The sequence below is a fragment of the Lontra canadensis genome, unplaced genomic scaffold, assembly GCF_010015895.1.
Source record: "Lontra canadensis isolate GAN:19392208 unplaced genomic scaffold, GSC_riverotter_1.0 scaffold75, whole genome shotgun sequence".
Lineage (NCBI taxonomy): Eukaryota > Metazoa > Chordata > Mammalia > Carnivora > Mustelidae > Lontra > Lontra canadensis.
In genome coordinates, this window is record NW_022631069.1 from 9,028,427 (window position 1) to 9,046,167 (window position 17,741).

General features: G+C 37.8%; 1 protein-coding gene across 4 annotated transcripts in view; it reads left to right on the forward strand.

Moving 5' to 3' along the window:
* Window positions 1-17,741, forward strand: part of SLC16A4 (solute carrier family 16 member 4) — a 39,141-nt gene that overhangs the window by 15,751 nt on the left and 5,649 nt on the right. For 2 of the 4 annotated variants that reach the window (XM_032881502.1, XM_032881498.1), the window contains one exon: window positions 11,090-11,237. The exons of 1 other annotated variant lie outside the window; for it this stretch is intronic. In XM_032881502.1, coding sequence (XP_032737393.1) covers window positions 11,090-11,214 — 125 coding nt within the window. In that variant the 3' untranslated portion in view covers window positions 11,215-11,237. Of the gene's footprint in view, window positions 1-3,664; window positions 3,714-11,089; window positions 11,238-17,741 lie in introns of those variants that run through there. One more of the 4 variants, XM_032881500.1, reaches the window with a different exon arrangement.

Below are 17,741 nucleotides of genomic sequence, written 5' to 3' on the forward strand. Positions count from 1 at the left end.
TAGCCACATTCTGAGCAAACTTCCAACAGCTATGAAAGAGAATGCTGATCCATTATGTATGGTAACACGCAATAACAGTATCAGGTTAGAAACCTGAAGACATCTCTACTGTTCCTACACTCACTCTCACATTCAATCACCAATCCAGGAGAATCTAAGGATTCACTCAACACATAATAGGTGGTTAATTAAGCAGCTTCTTACAATATCTTGAGAGTCTTAGAGCAGGGATTGTATGTGTATCTCCTTGCCTGGGGAGACAATTGAGAGTTTTAGAAGATTCTCGAAAACTGATGATGCCTTAAACCAACCAACCAACCACTAGCACCTGTCATCTGAGCAGGAGTCATTACAGACCATGAAGGCTCTCTAACCCCTCTGCTGTTCAGATGTGCTACTCGCACAGCTTGTCCAGGGCTTCCCAGCATCTCTGATTTCCCAACAGGGATGATGGAGGCCCTCCATCCCCTATCCATCCCCTATCTGGACCGAAAGTGGAGGATACCTGACCTACAGGCCAGGATCTCTGCGGAGAGGCCAACGAGTACAGGAAAAATTGAGGGAGTTTTGATATTTAAGCTAGCTTTAGACTAAAGCATTGTTTTGTATGCACTTTTAACTTAAAGGACATTTTGTGCTTGCTAAACATTTAATCTAAGACTCTGAAAATACTACTCACACAGAAATATTTCTAGGGAACAGACTTAAACTTCAGTATTTCACACACTACAGGTTCTCAGTGTTTAAATGTCCAAATTACTATGGCATTTCCAATCATCCACAAAAAGGCATTCAGCATAAAACCTTCTTTTACTTCCTGAAGTGAGACAGAAAAAAGATACAATCTTGCCTCACTATCATTGTTTAAAAACTAAGTACTATTTAGGTTTGCACCTAAATTTAAGACCTAGAAAAGGCAACCAGCAAAAGGGAAAGTATAAAATTAGTAACAAAAATTATTATTGGATGGTAAAAAACATACCATTACCTGAGGTTCAACTTAGGTGTACCTCTTCTAAAGGAAAAGTTTATACAAATATACAGCCAACTCCTACTTGTGTTTATGAGCCTACCTCTGCCCATTTGGTCTAGTTCAGCCTACACCTCACATCTGGAAAGCAGCCTCGAATTTTAAAGTCAGGCCCACAACCGTGATGTAGGGGCTGGTGATAGGAGACTAAACACTAGACACGCTTAGCAGAGCACTCTACAGCTGGGGCCCAGGTCAGCGAGCTAGAAAAAACAGAACTCAAATACAGCTTGTCGATGCATCTTCTCAATCTTGATCCTTCTTCTACAGCCATCCCAGGGATGCCTTGAAATGTTCCAAGCCTATTAGGCCCCCAATATAAGGAGGTAACAAATACCAGGGCACAGAGTATCTTATCCAAATGATAAAAACATGTAACATGTTTAGAGATTTCAAGTTTTGTATGTTTTATATACATCTTAAAATGCTTATTTATTTTTTTAAATTTTTATTCATTTCAGAGAGAGAGAGAGCGAGAAAGCATGCACAAGTACGGGCAGGAAGGGCAGAGCGAGAGGGAGAAACAGGCTCCCCCGAGTGTGGGACACTAAGCAGGGCTTGACCAGGACCCTGGGATCACAACCTGAGCAGAAGGCAGACGTTTAAACCGATGCAGCCACCCAGGCACCACCTACATCTTAAAATGTTGAAAGAGTTCAATACATGAGAAGACAAGGCAAGTTTTGTGAGGACTATTACTCTAAAGGAAAGAACTACAGATGTGTGTGTGGGTCTTGAATCAATTTGTTGGGTCATGATCCTTTTAATTTTTTTAATGAAAAAGAATAGACGAGGGGTACCTAGATGGCTCAGTCGCTCTTGGTTTCAGCTTAGGTCATGATCTCAAGCCTGGGATCGAGCCACGTGTCAGGCTCAGTGCCCAGCATGGAGTCTGCTTGAGTTTCTCTTTACGTCTGTCCCTCCCACGGCGCGCACGTGCACGCACTCTCACTTTCTCTCTCTCTCTCTCTCTCAAAAATAAATAAATAAATCTTATTAGGAAAAGAAAAACGGACTACAACAGAACAGATTAAAAAACACTGTGCACCACTTTAAACACTTATTTCATATAAAAAAATCATACCCAGACCTATGTCATATAAAATATATGTGACGTAAAACATTTCTTATGGTCGGTGAGTCAAAAAAAATCTGTAAGCCTTTTATTACCCAATGTCCACAATACCCTAGCCCTATATATGAGGATAAGGAGAGCTAATGGAAGAATTTTTACTCACTAATTCTGAGGATATTATCTAGGCGATCATAAACTTTGTAAGTTCTACAAAATAATCAAAGGAAGTGATAGGCTATTGCTGATAGCTTATATATAGATTTTTAGTCTGGGAGTTCCTCACAGTATCTTAAACAGGAGTATAATAATATAAAATTCAGTTACATTTCCTTCTCTATACCAGGATCTCTCACGGACTGCAACATTATGCTAAGCATCTTGTTAAAGGGAGAAACTTCAGTAAAGTCCTTACTCAAGGAAACCATTCCTCTGTGAAACAAAAACAACAAAGAGAATTTTACAAAGGCCATTAGACTTACTCCTAACTTTTGACTCCAGCAGCAAGGACCAAAGAAACATCAAAGATGTTGATTTCCAGATTCACTTGGCTCTGGACAGTTATGGGCAGTCACTTTATCATCTTCAGCTTTAACTAAATCAAAAGGCTTACTGGCTATAAAATATTACATTCTCACCAAACTGAGATTTTCCCAATGTAGGAGATGCTCATTTTGTACTTACCTAGTTCTGTTATTATCAAATTGCAAAAGCTGAAATTCCTATAAAAGATTACAGGCATTTTTAAATTAGGAATCTAGCAAACAGTAAAATTTTTCACAATAACCCTCAGTTAAAACACTAGTTTAAAACTGTATTAGCAATTACATTAACAGTATTTTTCTCCTTCTTGTATGAACATGAAAAAGAAAAGCCAAGTTAGTCCTACACAGCGTATTTTAATCATTTGAGGAAAGAAGAAAAAAGTATAAGAAACCCATTGGAATCATATGACTGAGTTTTTAAAAAACACTTATCGGGACACCTGCGTGGCTCAGTGGGTTAAGCCTCTGCCTTCGGCTCAGGTCATGATCTCAGGGTCCTGGGATCGAGCCCCGCATCAGGCTCTCTTCTCAGCGGGGAGCCTGCTTCCCCCTCTTTCTCTGCCTGCCTCTCTGCCTACTTGTGATCTCTCTTTCTCTGTCAAATAAATAAATAAAATATAAATAAATAAATAAATAAAATAAAAAACACTTATCTTTTAAAAATGTAAATAGAGTATATGGGCAAGAAAATTATTTATAGACCTTCATTAACTCTGAATATGATAAAAAACACAGTAGCAACACATGTATCAGATCTTGAATGAAAATAACAGACAGGGACTGAAATGGAAAAAAGTGAAAAATGACTCCTCATACACACACTGCTTCTTCCATCCCACAGTCCCTGCCATTCCTAACACTCCAATGACAAATTCAGTGTTAGTTAATACCAGGATCTGATTTAGATTAGGAGAGTTTTTTAGGATTGTTCTAGGTTTCCTGACCAAAGGTGGTCAACAGACCTAAGTGTAAACCAAATGTCACTGCTCATTCAAACCCACGTACTATTTTTTGCAGGTGGATGGAATCCAGAGCTACAAATTGGCCCAGGTGGAGGCCTTGGAAGGTTGTAGAAATTTAATGATATTTTAAAACCTTATTATATTTCTAGTTAATCCCTGTTAACAAAAATGAACTTGCAAAAAACAATATAAATACAAAAGTCATGCCTTAAGTAAACAAAGCATATAATCATATTCCCCAACATATAAACAGGAATGTGAAATTTCTAATCGTGTATCCAAGGCATTTGATATGTAAACTCAAAAATGCTAAAGGCTCAGTTTCACTTAAAAATAAAACTACCAAGGGCCCATATTAGCTGCCTATAAAATAAAACTAAATGCAGTTCCCCTCTCTTCCACACACCCCACCCACTGCCAACTGATGAATCCTTTTATTATGCTAATATATATTTTAATATATTTAAACCAATCACAAATATAATCTGAAAACTCCCTTAAACCATCATCAATAATTATTTGATTATAACTTGGAATTCATTCAATAGTTATCAAACAACTTACTAGCACAGCACTCTCCTAGCTGCTATGGGGAACATAAAGACAAAAGTTATACTTGTAATTCTTCCACAGCACCTTGGGTCATGGCATAGCACTGTCACATACACTACCAGAAATTAATACAGAGGACAATAGTCTAGAACCTTTAAATTTAGAATTATTAGAATGTACATTTTTTCTCTACTTCATTAATTGAAAATTTGGTTAAGTCACTATAACCTGGTTATTGTGAAAACTGGTTGACTCTGTTTTACCTTTATTTTTTTTAATTTAATTTGAATTCAATTAATTAACACATAGTATATTATTAGTTTCAGAGGTAGAGTTCAGTGATTCATCAGTTGTATGTAACACCCAATGCTCATTACATCAAGCGGCCTCCTTAATGCCCATTACCCATTTACCCCTTCCCAAACCCCACTTCCCCTCTAGCAACCTTCACTTTTTCCCCTATGGTTAAGAGTCTCTTATGGTTTGTCTCTTTTTCTGATTTCATCTTATTTTATTTTTCCCTCCCTTCCCCTAGGCTCCTCTGTTTTGTTTCTTAAATCCCACATATGAGTGAAATCCTACGATGATTGTCTTTCTCTGACTGACTTATTTCGCTTAGCATTAATACCCACTAGTTCCATCTACATCGTGGCAAACGGGTCATTTTTTTGAAGGCTGAGTAACATTCCGTGTTTTACACACACACACACACACACACACACACACACACACACACAGTTTTACCTTTAAATAAAGGCATCCCGAGCTGTGGTATAATAAAAATGACCTTAAAAAATATTGAAGCTTCTATCAAGTAGGTATTTTACAAAAATTATTTTTTTGACAAATTCAAGGAGAGCTATTTCTAAAGCTGAACAAGTATAAGCTAGTTCTAATCCAGAGTAAGTTACATAGTTCCTAAAAAGAAAAAGAGAATCTTGCTATTATTTGTCAACCTCACACTTCATCAGAACTACCATGGAGGGAAACTGGTAATTTTACACTAATTTTTCATCTGTGTTTTATAAGAGCAGACAATGGCTAAAATGGAAATTCATCCATCTAAGCTTGTCTCTGTCCCATTAATCCAGATAAGGTCATCTCCTCGTGAAATGGTCACTCCCTCTCTCTATTGGAGCCTCATTTAAGATGTAATGTGAAACAAATAACTCCCTCTGGCTCCTCACTCCACCTTTTATTAACCCTGCCCTCTACAGTTTTATCACCTTGGCCAATCTGTTGAAAACTTCTCTATGATCTGAAATTTTATTTGGAAAACAAATAAAACAACTCAACCTTCTGATTTGCTATAAATCCACTTTGGAGGCTGGGGTAGGTAGAGATAATTAAGAAGGCAGAGCAGAGTTCTCTATACTCTAAATCCTGAGGAATATATTATACCCTGAAGAACCAAAAGAAAATAATGTAGATCATTAATTCTCTGTGATTATTTTTCCCATAAACAATAAGGCCCCAAAGATTGTAATTTGATTCAGTATTCCTAAGATTCATGAATCCCTACAAAAATCTCAAAAATAAATTACAAATAGTTCTCTACTATGGTTAAAAAGAGGGCCAGGGTGGAGTAGTCTTTTCTTCACAAAGCCAAAAAAATCAAGCTTCAAAATCCTAACACAGAGGCACAATCCTTTTAATGAAATTCCTTGCATAAAGCAAATACATAAAGCACTCCCAATAAATCTTCCTTACATCGGGATTTTAGAGAGCTCCTGTCTTAAAAGGCAGTGAGGTTTGGGGGGTCTGGGTGGCTCAGTTGGTTGAGCAGCTTAGATTCCTGGTTTTGGCTCAGGTCGTAGTAATAGCCAGCCGGTGGCTCCAGTGACGACAAGATCACTGCCTCTCTACACCTTGAAAGTCTGCCCAACAGCTGGAAGTTCTGGTTCAACACCCGCTAGTCACTTACGGAATTCTCAACCACTAATTTGAACTAGCATCCAGGAACTTGGGAATTAAGGGCCCTATGGGTATATTTCAAGTTTTAACAAGATAACCAATAATATACCTACAGTAGCAATCCTAATAAAAAGGATTCATGGGGCACCTGGGTGGCTCAGTCTGTTAAGCATCCGACTCTTAATTTTGGATCAGGTCATTATCTCAGGGTCATGGGATCAAACCCTGTGTCAGCCTTCATGCTCAGCACTGTGTCTGCTTGAGTTTCTCACTCTGGCCTTCCCCCTGCTCCAGTGCCCTCTCTCTCTTAAAATTAATTAATTTTTTAAAAAAAAAGGATGCATAACTCAGCTCAACAATCTAGTTCTGAGATATCAGGGGTACTATTTTTTTTATTAAGGATTTTTCTTTATTTTGACACAGAGAGAGAGAGACAGAGAGCACAAGCAGGGGGAGCGGCAGGTGCATGGAGAGAGAGGAGCAGGCTCCCCGCTAAGAAAAGAGCTTGATGTGGGGCTCGATCCCAGGACCCTGGGGTCATGACCTGAGCCGATGACAAATACTTAACCAACCACACCACCCAGGTGCCCCAGAGGTACTTTTTAGACAGGATGTTACCCTTATTTTTAAATATGTATAGCTTTGCCCATAAAATGATGCAGAATAGTTTAAAAGTGTTGATGTCTAAAAAAATTTAGAACCCTATTTTAATATCAAGTTTGATAGACTATTAAAAAAACTCATTTGCAAAACTGTTTATGGAAGCTGAGCCCTACGTCCTTAATTGTTTTCAATTATCAAAAGGAAACATTATTAGACATCCCTGCTTAAAATAAGGGTTAGAGCCAGAGGCATAGGAAAATAATTTGGACTACAATTTTCTTGTGCGTAAGAATCGACTGGATCACCTCATGATGAATTATGCTTAAGGGAAGCCAAGGACTCTGCACGATGAACTCGCATCTCAGATGAGTCTGAGGCAGGTAGTCTGTAAACACTGAGGAAGTGCTTACACGGCACTGTAGCTTAGGCAGTCTGTACCAGCTGCTAGTGCACTACTCCTCAGACTGCTGGCTCCATGCAGTAGACACTTAGATGGATGCAACACTCCTTTGGATCATGGCTGGTATATTATCTTGTCTTTCTCTGTCATTCACAATGCTTTTGCTATGACCACAAAGGAACCCTGTCTTTTAAATGTCAACTTAGGTGTTTACATTTAAAGTAGTTAGACTATGATAGGTTCTTAACTACCAACAATCCTTTCTTTTAAAAACATACCCGCATGTTTATAGTAGCACTGCCCACAAGAGCCAAACTATGGAAAGAACCTAAATGTCCATCAACAGATGAATGGATAAAGATGACGTGGTGCGTGTGTGTGTGTATATATATATGTGTATATATATATACATATATATATATATATATACAATGGAATACTATGCAGCCATCAAAAGAAATGAAAGCTTGCCATTTGCAACGACATGGATAGAACTAGAGGGTATTATGCTGAGCAAAATAAGTCAATCAGAGAAAGACAATTATCATATGAGGAATTTGAGAGGCAGAGTGGGGGACTTGGGGGGTAGGGAAGGAAAAATGAAACAAGATGGGATCGGGAGGGAGACAAACCATAGAAGACTCTTAATCTCACAAAATAAACTGAGGGTTGTTGGGGGGAGGGGGGTAGGGAGAAGGTGGAGGGGTTATGGACATTGGGGAGGGTTATGTGCTATGGTGAGTGCTGTGAAGTGTGTAAGCCTGACAATTCACAGACCTGTACCCCTGGGGCTAATAATACATTATATGTTAATTAAAAAAATATATACCCACAGGAGCCTTGAACTGTTTAGGGTTGAAAGTGCATTTGTACACAGCTTTTCCATACTATTACCAAAAAAGCAGAGATCTAATAAAATAAGACCAAATATACAGTCTTCTTTTACTTTTGGTGGTGGGAAAAGGTTGATTTTTCTAACCAAATAGGTATTTCAATACCAACGAAGCTCTGAATTTAATTTACTTAGTAGCCATGTAAATCTAAGCTTATAACAGCTAATACATTCACAAAACAGTCAATAATATGAAATAACCCTACATTCTACATTTCATTCGTATTTTGCAAATTTTATAAATATAAATATAAAACTAAAGACTCAGCAGCATAGGATTAACCTACTGAATGGCAACTGGATCTTAGAATTTTTAAAGTTTACTACTATCTCAGTTATCAAATAAGAGTAAGAGGGAACAGATTTAATTATTATTATTATTATTTTAATTTTTATTTACTTAAGAGAGAGAGATCATGAGCAGGGAGCCTAACACAGGGCTCAATCCCAGGACGTGGAGATCATGAGCCAAAGGCAGATGCCCAAGCAACTGAGCCACCTAGGTGCCCCAAGAGAAACAGATTTAAAACTAATTATTTCATTAAATTTCACATGGAAATACAGGGAAAGTTCTAAATTACGCTAAATAATTCCCTGCCCTGGTAAGAAAATATATTAAATATATTTTAATCTTTCAGAAACATTTTGACTTTAAATGTGTTTATGAAAAGCGTATCACCAGTTTTCTAGGATTTATAAAGACAACCACCATCACCACCCCCCATTTTCCACTATTTTTACCTACACCCTCCTGACTTTTTAGCAGCACAATCTACTTCCTTAACTAAGAATTACTAGTCTTTTCCAGAGCATTACTTCTAATGCTTACCTTACAATTCAATACATCTGCTATACTGGTGGGAGTAAAGCAAGAATGACAAGGGATATAGGAAGGGATGCTGGTGCTTTCTATACTTCTACTTTCAGGAAATTTGAGACTGTAACTTACCCATCTCTTTGATATCTCAAGGCTAATCACAATCAACATTAATACAAAAACTTGTCCTAGTCAGTTTCTCTCCACTTTTTTGCTTAACACTGAGAAACATTTAACTAGTTAGAGGTCACTGATCCAACAAGGAGTTAACAGGTAAAAAGCAAGTTAAAGGTAGCTGAATTTAAGAGGCTATAAAGCATTCCATTTATGCTTTACGTCAAGAACAGGAAAATTAGGGGCACCTGGGTGGTTCAGTCGTTAAGCGCCTGCCTTTGGTTCAGGTCATGATTCCAAGGTCCTGGGATCAAACCCCATGTTGGGCTCCCTGCTCTGCAGGAAGCCTGCTTCTCCCTCTCCCACTCCCCTGGCTTGCGCCCCCTCCCTCCCTCTCTCTTTCTCTCTCTCTCTCTGACAAATAGATAAAATCTTAAAAAAAAAAAAAAAAAAAAAAAAAAAAACAGAAAACAAAAAGTTAATGAAGAAAACAAAAAATTAAATGTTTATATCAGAACCAAATTAAAAAAGAAAAAAAAAAAAAAGTATAGGAGATAAAGACCAAAAAGAGAATCAGACCAAAAAGAGAAGAGGGTATACACACTCACTTGCTACACATTCAGTGAGAAATCATGTTCCAAAATATAAATGAAAAGATACAACATAAACTCATGAGGCCAGATATTTCCATCTGTTTCATTCACAGATACACCCCAGTACCTAGAACTGTTTGGCACACAGCACCAAAACTTCTTTGAATAAATAATCAAATAACAGCTTTAACTTTTTAGGGTATTTTGGGATTAAAAGCCAATTTGTATCTACAAGCATGATATGCATATACTACTTTAGAAAAGAGGTTCTGAGTGTGGTCAGTGAACACCCGGAAGTTCTAAGACCTTTTTACAAAGCCTTGGAGGTCAAAACTATCATAATAATGATACTAGGACGTTATTTGCCATTTCACAGGGCTGACTTGTACAACAATGTTTAAAAGCCAGTTCCTTGCACAAATATTCTTTGCCACCATACACTCAGTTTTTTAAGAAAAGTGTTTCATTTAAAAAGTTCTGGTATGTGCCATTAGCCAATGGTACCCATTCATTCTTCCTTTAAAAGAACATTTGATTTCAGGGGGACTTATAGTCATCATTTAACCCACCTAAGTAGTCCCTTCCTTTTTTTTTTTTTAAAGATTTCATTTATTCATTTGTCAGAGAGAGAGAGGGAGAGAATGCAAGCAGAGGGAGTGGCAGGGAGAGGGAGAAGCAGGTTTCCTGCTGAGCAGAGAGCCCAACACGGGGATCGATCCTGGGACCCCAGGATCATGACCTGAGCCGAAGGCAGACACTTAACCAACTGAGCCACCCAGGCATCTCAAGTAGTCACTTCCTTTTCACATGCTCTCAAAGCCTCCTGAACCTTCCCTTCATAGCCCTTATGACATACGTAAGTCTTGTAGTTAATACCCAACTCACATGAAACTGTACAGTCTGGGCAGGGAGAACGTCTGTTTTGACTCATTACCACTCTCTCCTCCAACAACTAGCACACTGTTGGGAATGTAGTTTCAGTGAGGGGAAAAAAGATACTACTATCACTTTTTTCTTTGGAAAGTAGTATTAATTCGCTATTATTTTCTTTGTAAGAACAGTGGCCTTCTAATAAGATTCATTGTAAAATCAGGGGTGCCTGGGTGGCTCAGTTTGGTAAGCGTCTAACTTTGGCCCAGGTCATAATCTTGGGGTCCTGGGATCGAGCCCTGCATCAGGTTCCCTGCTTGGTGGGAAGCTTGCTTCTCCCTCTCCTACTCCCCCTGCCTGTGTTCCCTCTCTCGTTGTGTCTCTCTCTGTCAAATAAATAAATAAGATTTAAAAAAAAAATATATATATATCATATCATAAAATCAGATGGTATACATCCCTAATTTTCCCCAGTTTCCACTGTAAGACGGTAGAGGAGTTCTGAGTCCACGATGACTTTCTCCCCCACAGGGTTAAGTCCTTAACAAGGTGGAACGGATTTACCTTCATCAATAGAAAATAAGGCAAGTGGTTAGACTAACTTCCTAATGGGTCACAATACATACTAGCAAAGACAAAAGGCTCCTTCCCTCAACACAGTAGATGGCTGAGAATTACTACCTGAAATGTCTGCTTCACTAACAGAGACCACTCCTTCCTTCCAGGCTGGTTATATGATCACACCCAGACATACACCGGTTCCTTCTACTTCTCTGGCATATGCTTTCTCCTCTCTTCAGTTTCCCTGTTCTTTGTACCGCTGGCTGAGAGATGGAAAAACAGAGCCTGACCAGAAAGGAAAAGGACTGCAATCAAGCAAGTGCTTAACAAAACACAATCTAAACTAAGAAGTCACTGGAAACAAAAGCTTGGAAGAAGCCAGTTTCCTCATTTGTAAAATGAGAAGGCAAACAAGATCATTTTTAAGGTTCTTTTTTGCTTTCGCATTCTGAGGAATGTCTAATTAATAGTGAGAAAAGAATAATAACCACTTAAACTAAGCCTTTGTTAGTATTTAATCAAAAAGACTAAAATATTTATCAGTCAAAACAACTACCTTAGATATTAAGTAAAAATCTGAATGTACTTAATAAAAAATTGACCAAACTCTCAATGGTGCCTTGATAATTCAGCCACTAAAATATGTGGAGATGAAAAATCATTCTCATTAGCTTAAAGAAGTATTAAACATAGCCACTGGCTGACTAGAACTCTGAAATCTGAATGAGTATCAAAGCCTTTTTGAGTGACTAGTATGGTATACATCCTCCAGAAAGTTATCTTTCCTTATTAGAAGTATTAGAAGTGACCTCTGTTTTCATTATTTTGTTTACTAAATTTTCTATGAAAAATGTATATTGCTATGTAATAAAAAGTAAGAACTGCCAAAAAAGGAGGGGGGGCGCAAATGGGTGGTGCGGTAGGTTAAGTGCCTGACTCTTGGTTTCAGCTCAAGTCATAATCTCAGGGTTGTGAGACTGCACCAGCTCCCTGCTCAGTGGGGAGCCTGCTTCTCTCTCTGCCTGTGGCTCCCCCTACCTGTGCACTCTCATTCTCTCTCTCTGACAAATAAATGAGATCTTTAAAAAATAATCCTTTATTTCAAGATCATTTGAATAGTATTCCTGCCCATCCAAACAATATTACTTTTCATTGTATCTAATAATCTAAATATATCTAAATTATATCTAATAATCTAAAATATTCAAGCTTAATGATCTAGATATGTCCTTAGACCTACAAGTTTCAGGGGGACCTAGGTGGCTCAGGTGGTTGGGTGTCTGACTCATGGTTTTGGCTCAGGTCATGATCTTGTGGGATCAAGCCCCACAAGGGATCTTGTGGGATCAAGCCCCATGTTAGGCTCCACGCTTGGCAGGGAATCTGCTTGGGGTTCTCTTCCTCTCCCTCTGCCCCTCAGCTATGCACTCATGCTCTTGCTCTCCCTCTCAAATGGATAATAAAACTTAAAAAAAAGAAAAAAGGAACTACAAGTTTTACATGAAGGTTGAATAAGTAGCTTTTAATGAAAGATAAACTACGTTTTGTTTTGTTTTTAAAAGATTTTACTTATTTATTTGGCACAGAGAGAGCACAAGCAGGCAGAAAGGCAGGCAGAGGGAGAGGGAGAAGAAGGCTCCCCACTAAGCAGGGAGCCCAACATGGGGCTCATGACCTGAGCAGAAGGTAGATACTCACAGAATAAGCCAGCCAGGTACCCCTAAGTTATGTTTTTTAAATATAGAATAATTATGTTAACTAGTTAATAATGTCACTCAGACTACGCAATTACATGTGATTAGAGAGCCCTTCATTTCATTATTTGGGTGATTTTAAGAGGAAGAAAATACCTAGAGTTCTCTGTAACACCAAGTTCCTTATAATCTCTTTCACAAGACTCTTTCAAACTACTGTTGTTAAAATTAAATAATTAAAATGAATCATTTAAAATTAAGTTAAAAAATTGGACCCCGAGATCATGACCTGAGCTGAAGGCAGAGGCTTAACCCACTGAGCCACCCAGGCACCCCAACAACTTTATTTCAACATCCAATATATACCCATCACTGAGGGAGACACATTTTACATATTATTTAATCTTCACAACTTTAGAAACAGATAGCATGATGCCCATCTTACAATGAATAAAGTCAAAGCAATTAAACATCCAGTAACTAATGAAGTCACAATTCATACAGACTGACAAGAAACCCTACACTGTCACCCCGACTTCTCAGCAGCACCACAAGATTATGAAGCTGATTTAACTGGAAGCAGTTATAAATTTGTTCTAACTCAAACTGGCATAAAATTTTATAATATCTAGATTGAAATGAAAAGGACACTGCAAAGTACCAAAGAACCAGAACAAATTAAAGCAACAAAACACATCTGCTACAGCACAGTAACAATGTAACTGTAACGATAATTAACTTTTTTAGGTCTTCCAATATTCACCTCATCTTACCAAAGACGGTAATGCTTGAGTATAGGCCACTTGTAATTAGCTCCTTAGTACTAAAATATTAGTTGTAATGTTTGTAAATTTTAAGCCTTAAAATATACATAAATGTATTTTTGTATTTGGTAGAGCTATGATAATTTGAACATAAAAGTTCAGCATACTTTCTTCTCAGCTACTTGCTGGCTTATATTTGAAACTCCTGGGTGCCTGGGTGGCTCAGTTGGTTGAGCAACTACGTTCGGCTAAGGTCATGATCCCAGGGTCCAGGGATCAAGTCCCACATCAGGCTCCCCAGCTTCTCCCCTCCCTCTGCTTGCCACTCCCCCTGCTTGTGCTCTGTCAAATAAACAAAATCTTTTAAAAAAATTTAAAAAATAAAACTGTCAAAGATACCATTTCTTGCAGCTATTACTCTAAGACATGCCATACTATCACCAAAACAGAAGGAATTTTCTACATATGTTGATCATGAAGTACTATTTCTGATACTAAAACTCTACCTTTATGGTACCTTTAACTTTTGAAAGTTCCTTCCTACCCATTATCTCATCATCATGTCAAGGCTGTAAGGAAGCTGAATAGGTATTATTATTCCTATTTTATACTTAAGGAACAAAAGCAAATGAAAACCAAGTTATTTGCAGAAAGGTACAAAGCTAGTCTTTAACAGAGCCAATTCTGAAACCCAATTACCAGTGTTGATTAGATCACGGCCCCTAGCTTTCCCTTCTTTAATGATTGTCTAGAAGATTAAAATTTAATAAAAGCAACAACTACACTTAAATGGACTGAGGTGGTAATTTTGTGATATTTTCCAAATAATCTAGGCATATTAATATATGTGATGCTATGCTTATTTGCAAAAAGTTAGCTTAGTTAATAAACTTGTCCTAGTGTAAAATCAGCTTTTTCCATGAGAAAAAAACACACCATGTATTAGTATTCAATTTTAGTTATTTTTATGCAAGACAATACAAAACATGGACAGTGGTTTCTCTGAAGACTTGAATACAAAAAAAGCCCAATACTTTTTAAAAACCTTAAGTGTTTCTCTTAACCCAAAACCCAACTTGTAGCAGGCTTTATGTACACATATTTACCTCATTTGCCTACTCATTTCCCACAAATATCACCCAGCTGTCTCAGATTTATACCTAAGGTCTTAACATATACACAAACAAAAAATAACAGAAGTGATTGGAATCAACTTTGTAAATAAATCAGTTAAAATTCATGTTTTATTTCTGAGAGGTAAGCTGGTATTACCTATAGTCACTGAGACAAATGACAATCATTTCTTTAAAAAAAAAGGAAAGAGGAGCCCCTGGGTGTCTCAGTTAAGTGTCTGCCTTTGGCTCAGGTTAGGATCCCAGGGGTCTGGGATTGGAGCTTCACAGCAGAGCCTAGAAGCAATGGGCTCCTTGCTCATTGGGGAGTCTGCTTCTCTCTCTGCCCTGCCTCTGCTCATGCTCCCTCTCCCTCTCTCTCTCAAATAAATAAAATCTTAAAAATTTTTTTTTTAATTAAAAAAAAAAAAAAGAGAGAAAAAGGAAAAGCAAAAGAACCTAATCCCTGGTAACATTCCAACAGAAGCTGGGATATTGTGAAATCTCCTTCTACACAAAATAATGATCAATGGTAAGCTAGTGAAGCTTTTCTTTAGGGATACAGAGAATAAACTTAGATAGGGTAACCAACTATCTGGTTTGGCTGGAAACAAGAGTTCCTGGGACACAGGACTTCCAGTTTCAAAACCAAAATGAGTTGGCCACCCTTATACTCTGAATGTCTAGATATTTGACAGCACAAATCTAAAACCTGAAGTTTTCTTCTAGCAACTGCCCACCCCCCCGCAAAAAAAAGAAGAAAATCACAAATTCAATTCTATTTTTACCTCATTCAAGCCCCAGTGAGCAAACAGAAACAGGCTACACATTAGTAGTTAAGGAAGGGAGGCATACATTTTTTTTTTTTTAAAGATTTTATTTATTTATTTGACAGAGAGAGATCACAAGTAGGCAGAGAGGCAGGCAGAGAGAGAGGAGGAAGCAGGCTCCCTGCCAAGCAGAGAGCCCAATGCGGGGCTCGATCCCAGGACCCTGGAATCATGACCTGAACCGAAGGCAGAGGTTTAACCCACTGAGCCACCCAGGTGCCCCGGGAGGCATACATTTTTAATGAGAATCCACTTTCAGGCATTATCTGCCCAGGGACTTGGAAGTAATGGAAGACTTCCAGTTTTCACTTCTACTATTTCTATAGAAGTGACAATTTGAGCTGAAGTAAAGTGACAATTTGAGCTGAAGTAAAGCCAAGATGTCCCAACTCTTTGGTTGAAGTCAACCAACAGGAATGTTTGAGCAGGAAAGAGAAGTTTGTCAGGACCAAGGAAATGAGAAAATTAAGTGTTAAAGAGCAAGGGCCAGGGGCACCTGGGTGGCTCAGTGGGTTAGGCCGCTGCCTTCGGCCCGGGTCATGATCTCGGGGTCCTGAGATCGAGTGCCATGTCGGGCTCTCTGCTCAGAGGGGAGCCTGCTTCCCTTCCTCTCTCTCTGCCTGCCTCTCTGCCTACTTGTGATCTCTGTCAAATAAATAAATAAAATCTTAAAAAAAAAAAAAAAAAAAGAGCAAGGGCCAAATTGTTTTCCTTCCAATATCTCAAAGCTAGTCAGAGTTTAGCATAATTTGCATATATCAACCTATAGACTGGAGTTTATCACACTTGGTTAAACAATTTCAAGACTAAATGCCCCAGCTGTGTAGCATAGCTCTCTGAAGCCATAGCAGTAAGATGACTCACCAACTGGCAGGTGTCTTAAGGTCTACAAATAATGGATGTCTACCTGGATAAAAACAAACGTATGTGCCCAACAGACGACCTCATCCGGCTTGGCAAAGAGAGGAGAGAAACTAAAAAACTGGTCAGTAGTACAGTACTTGTTCTATAATGGAAAGAATAGGACTTAGCTCAAAAGAAGAGACTTGTAATTCATGCAGACTTTTAAAATATCCTCTGTACATATTTTATATTCCAATTTTCACTTACCAGAAAGGTTCAATAGAATAAGATCTAAGAGGATAAAAATCAATTTTATAACCCCCAAATTAGAAATAACTGAAAGTGAGAATTGTCATACTGAGTTCAATTGTTTCAAGAAATGTGAAGTCAGAGTCACAAGAAAAATAAATCCATATTTAAACCCTCCTATTATAGTTAATGACTTGATGTCAGTTTCCACTCAAGTGAAAATTAGTAGTTGATGTTTGAGTTCTAGTTCACCGACATATTTCCTTATTGAAAACTGACACCATGCCAGTTAATAAGATATGGGTTTATAAATATGGAGTTTAAAAGAAACTTACCCTTTCCCTTTGTGCAGCTCTGACTTCCAACCCAGTTTCTATAGAAACAGGAGGACAAGTGCCAGTGCCAGAAGTCTGCCAATTAGAACTCATCTTTTAGTTGCTGAATAATAAAGTCATATCCCAAAGTCGGCTATAGGTTTTTGATTGTCAGTAGTTCCTAAAAAGAAACCCAGGAGGAAAAAAAAGATGTTTAACCAATTATTGTACTTAAACATTCTCCCTCCTTTAAAATTGGCTATTAAAAAAGGTGGAGGAGGTTGATACAATACCATACATGTTAAAAACATTTTATTAGAGCTTCAGATTATCTCTAAACTTAAGAAGCAGCAAATTTAAGAAAAGGTGTCTTTGAAGGTTCAAAATACCTTTATACCCACACACTGAAGGAAAAAACCACTCATGTACCACAGAAATAAAGTACTGTCAACCACCAAACCTTAAAAGTTGGATGAATTCATTCTTTTCTGTGAAATGTATTTTCAGTAAGATTATAACACTGCAGACAAATGAAGTTTGTCAGGAGCAATAAATGATGATATAGGTTAAGTCTCCACTAAAAACAAACATCTCAGGTCTCAGGAGAAATCTATAAATCAGAAATGAACCTAGAAAAGTTTTCTGGAAAAGCTGACTGCCTCTAAAGCAAATGTGCCAATTTAAAAACGAAAACATTGTGGAATGTGAATAATCTTGCTGCATTTCTTCATTTGATGTCAACAGGATTGCTTGGTGTTTTAGAGTCATTTATCATGAAAATTTACAAAGTAAAAATCATTCCTGCATCTAAATTGATACACTGCAATTTAGAGTAGTCCCTGATCATTCATACCAGACCACTCTCCTTAATATATGGATCTTAATATTTATTGTGTTTTTTATCACTGATTAATATGAATTAGATTCTTGATTCTTATTACTATGTGAGGAAAATCAGTTCATTTATGAAGTTACTATCATATTACAACTAAAAACCAAAGCAATTCAAA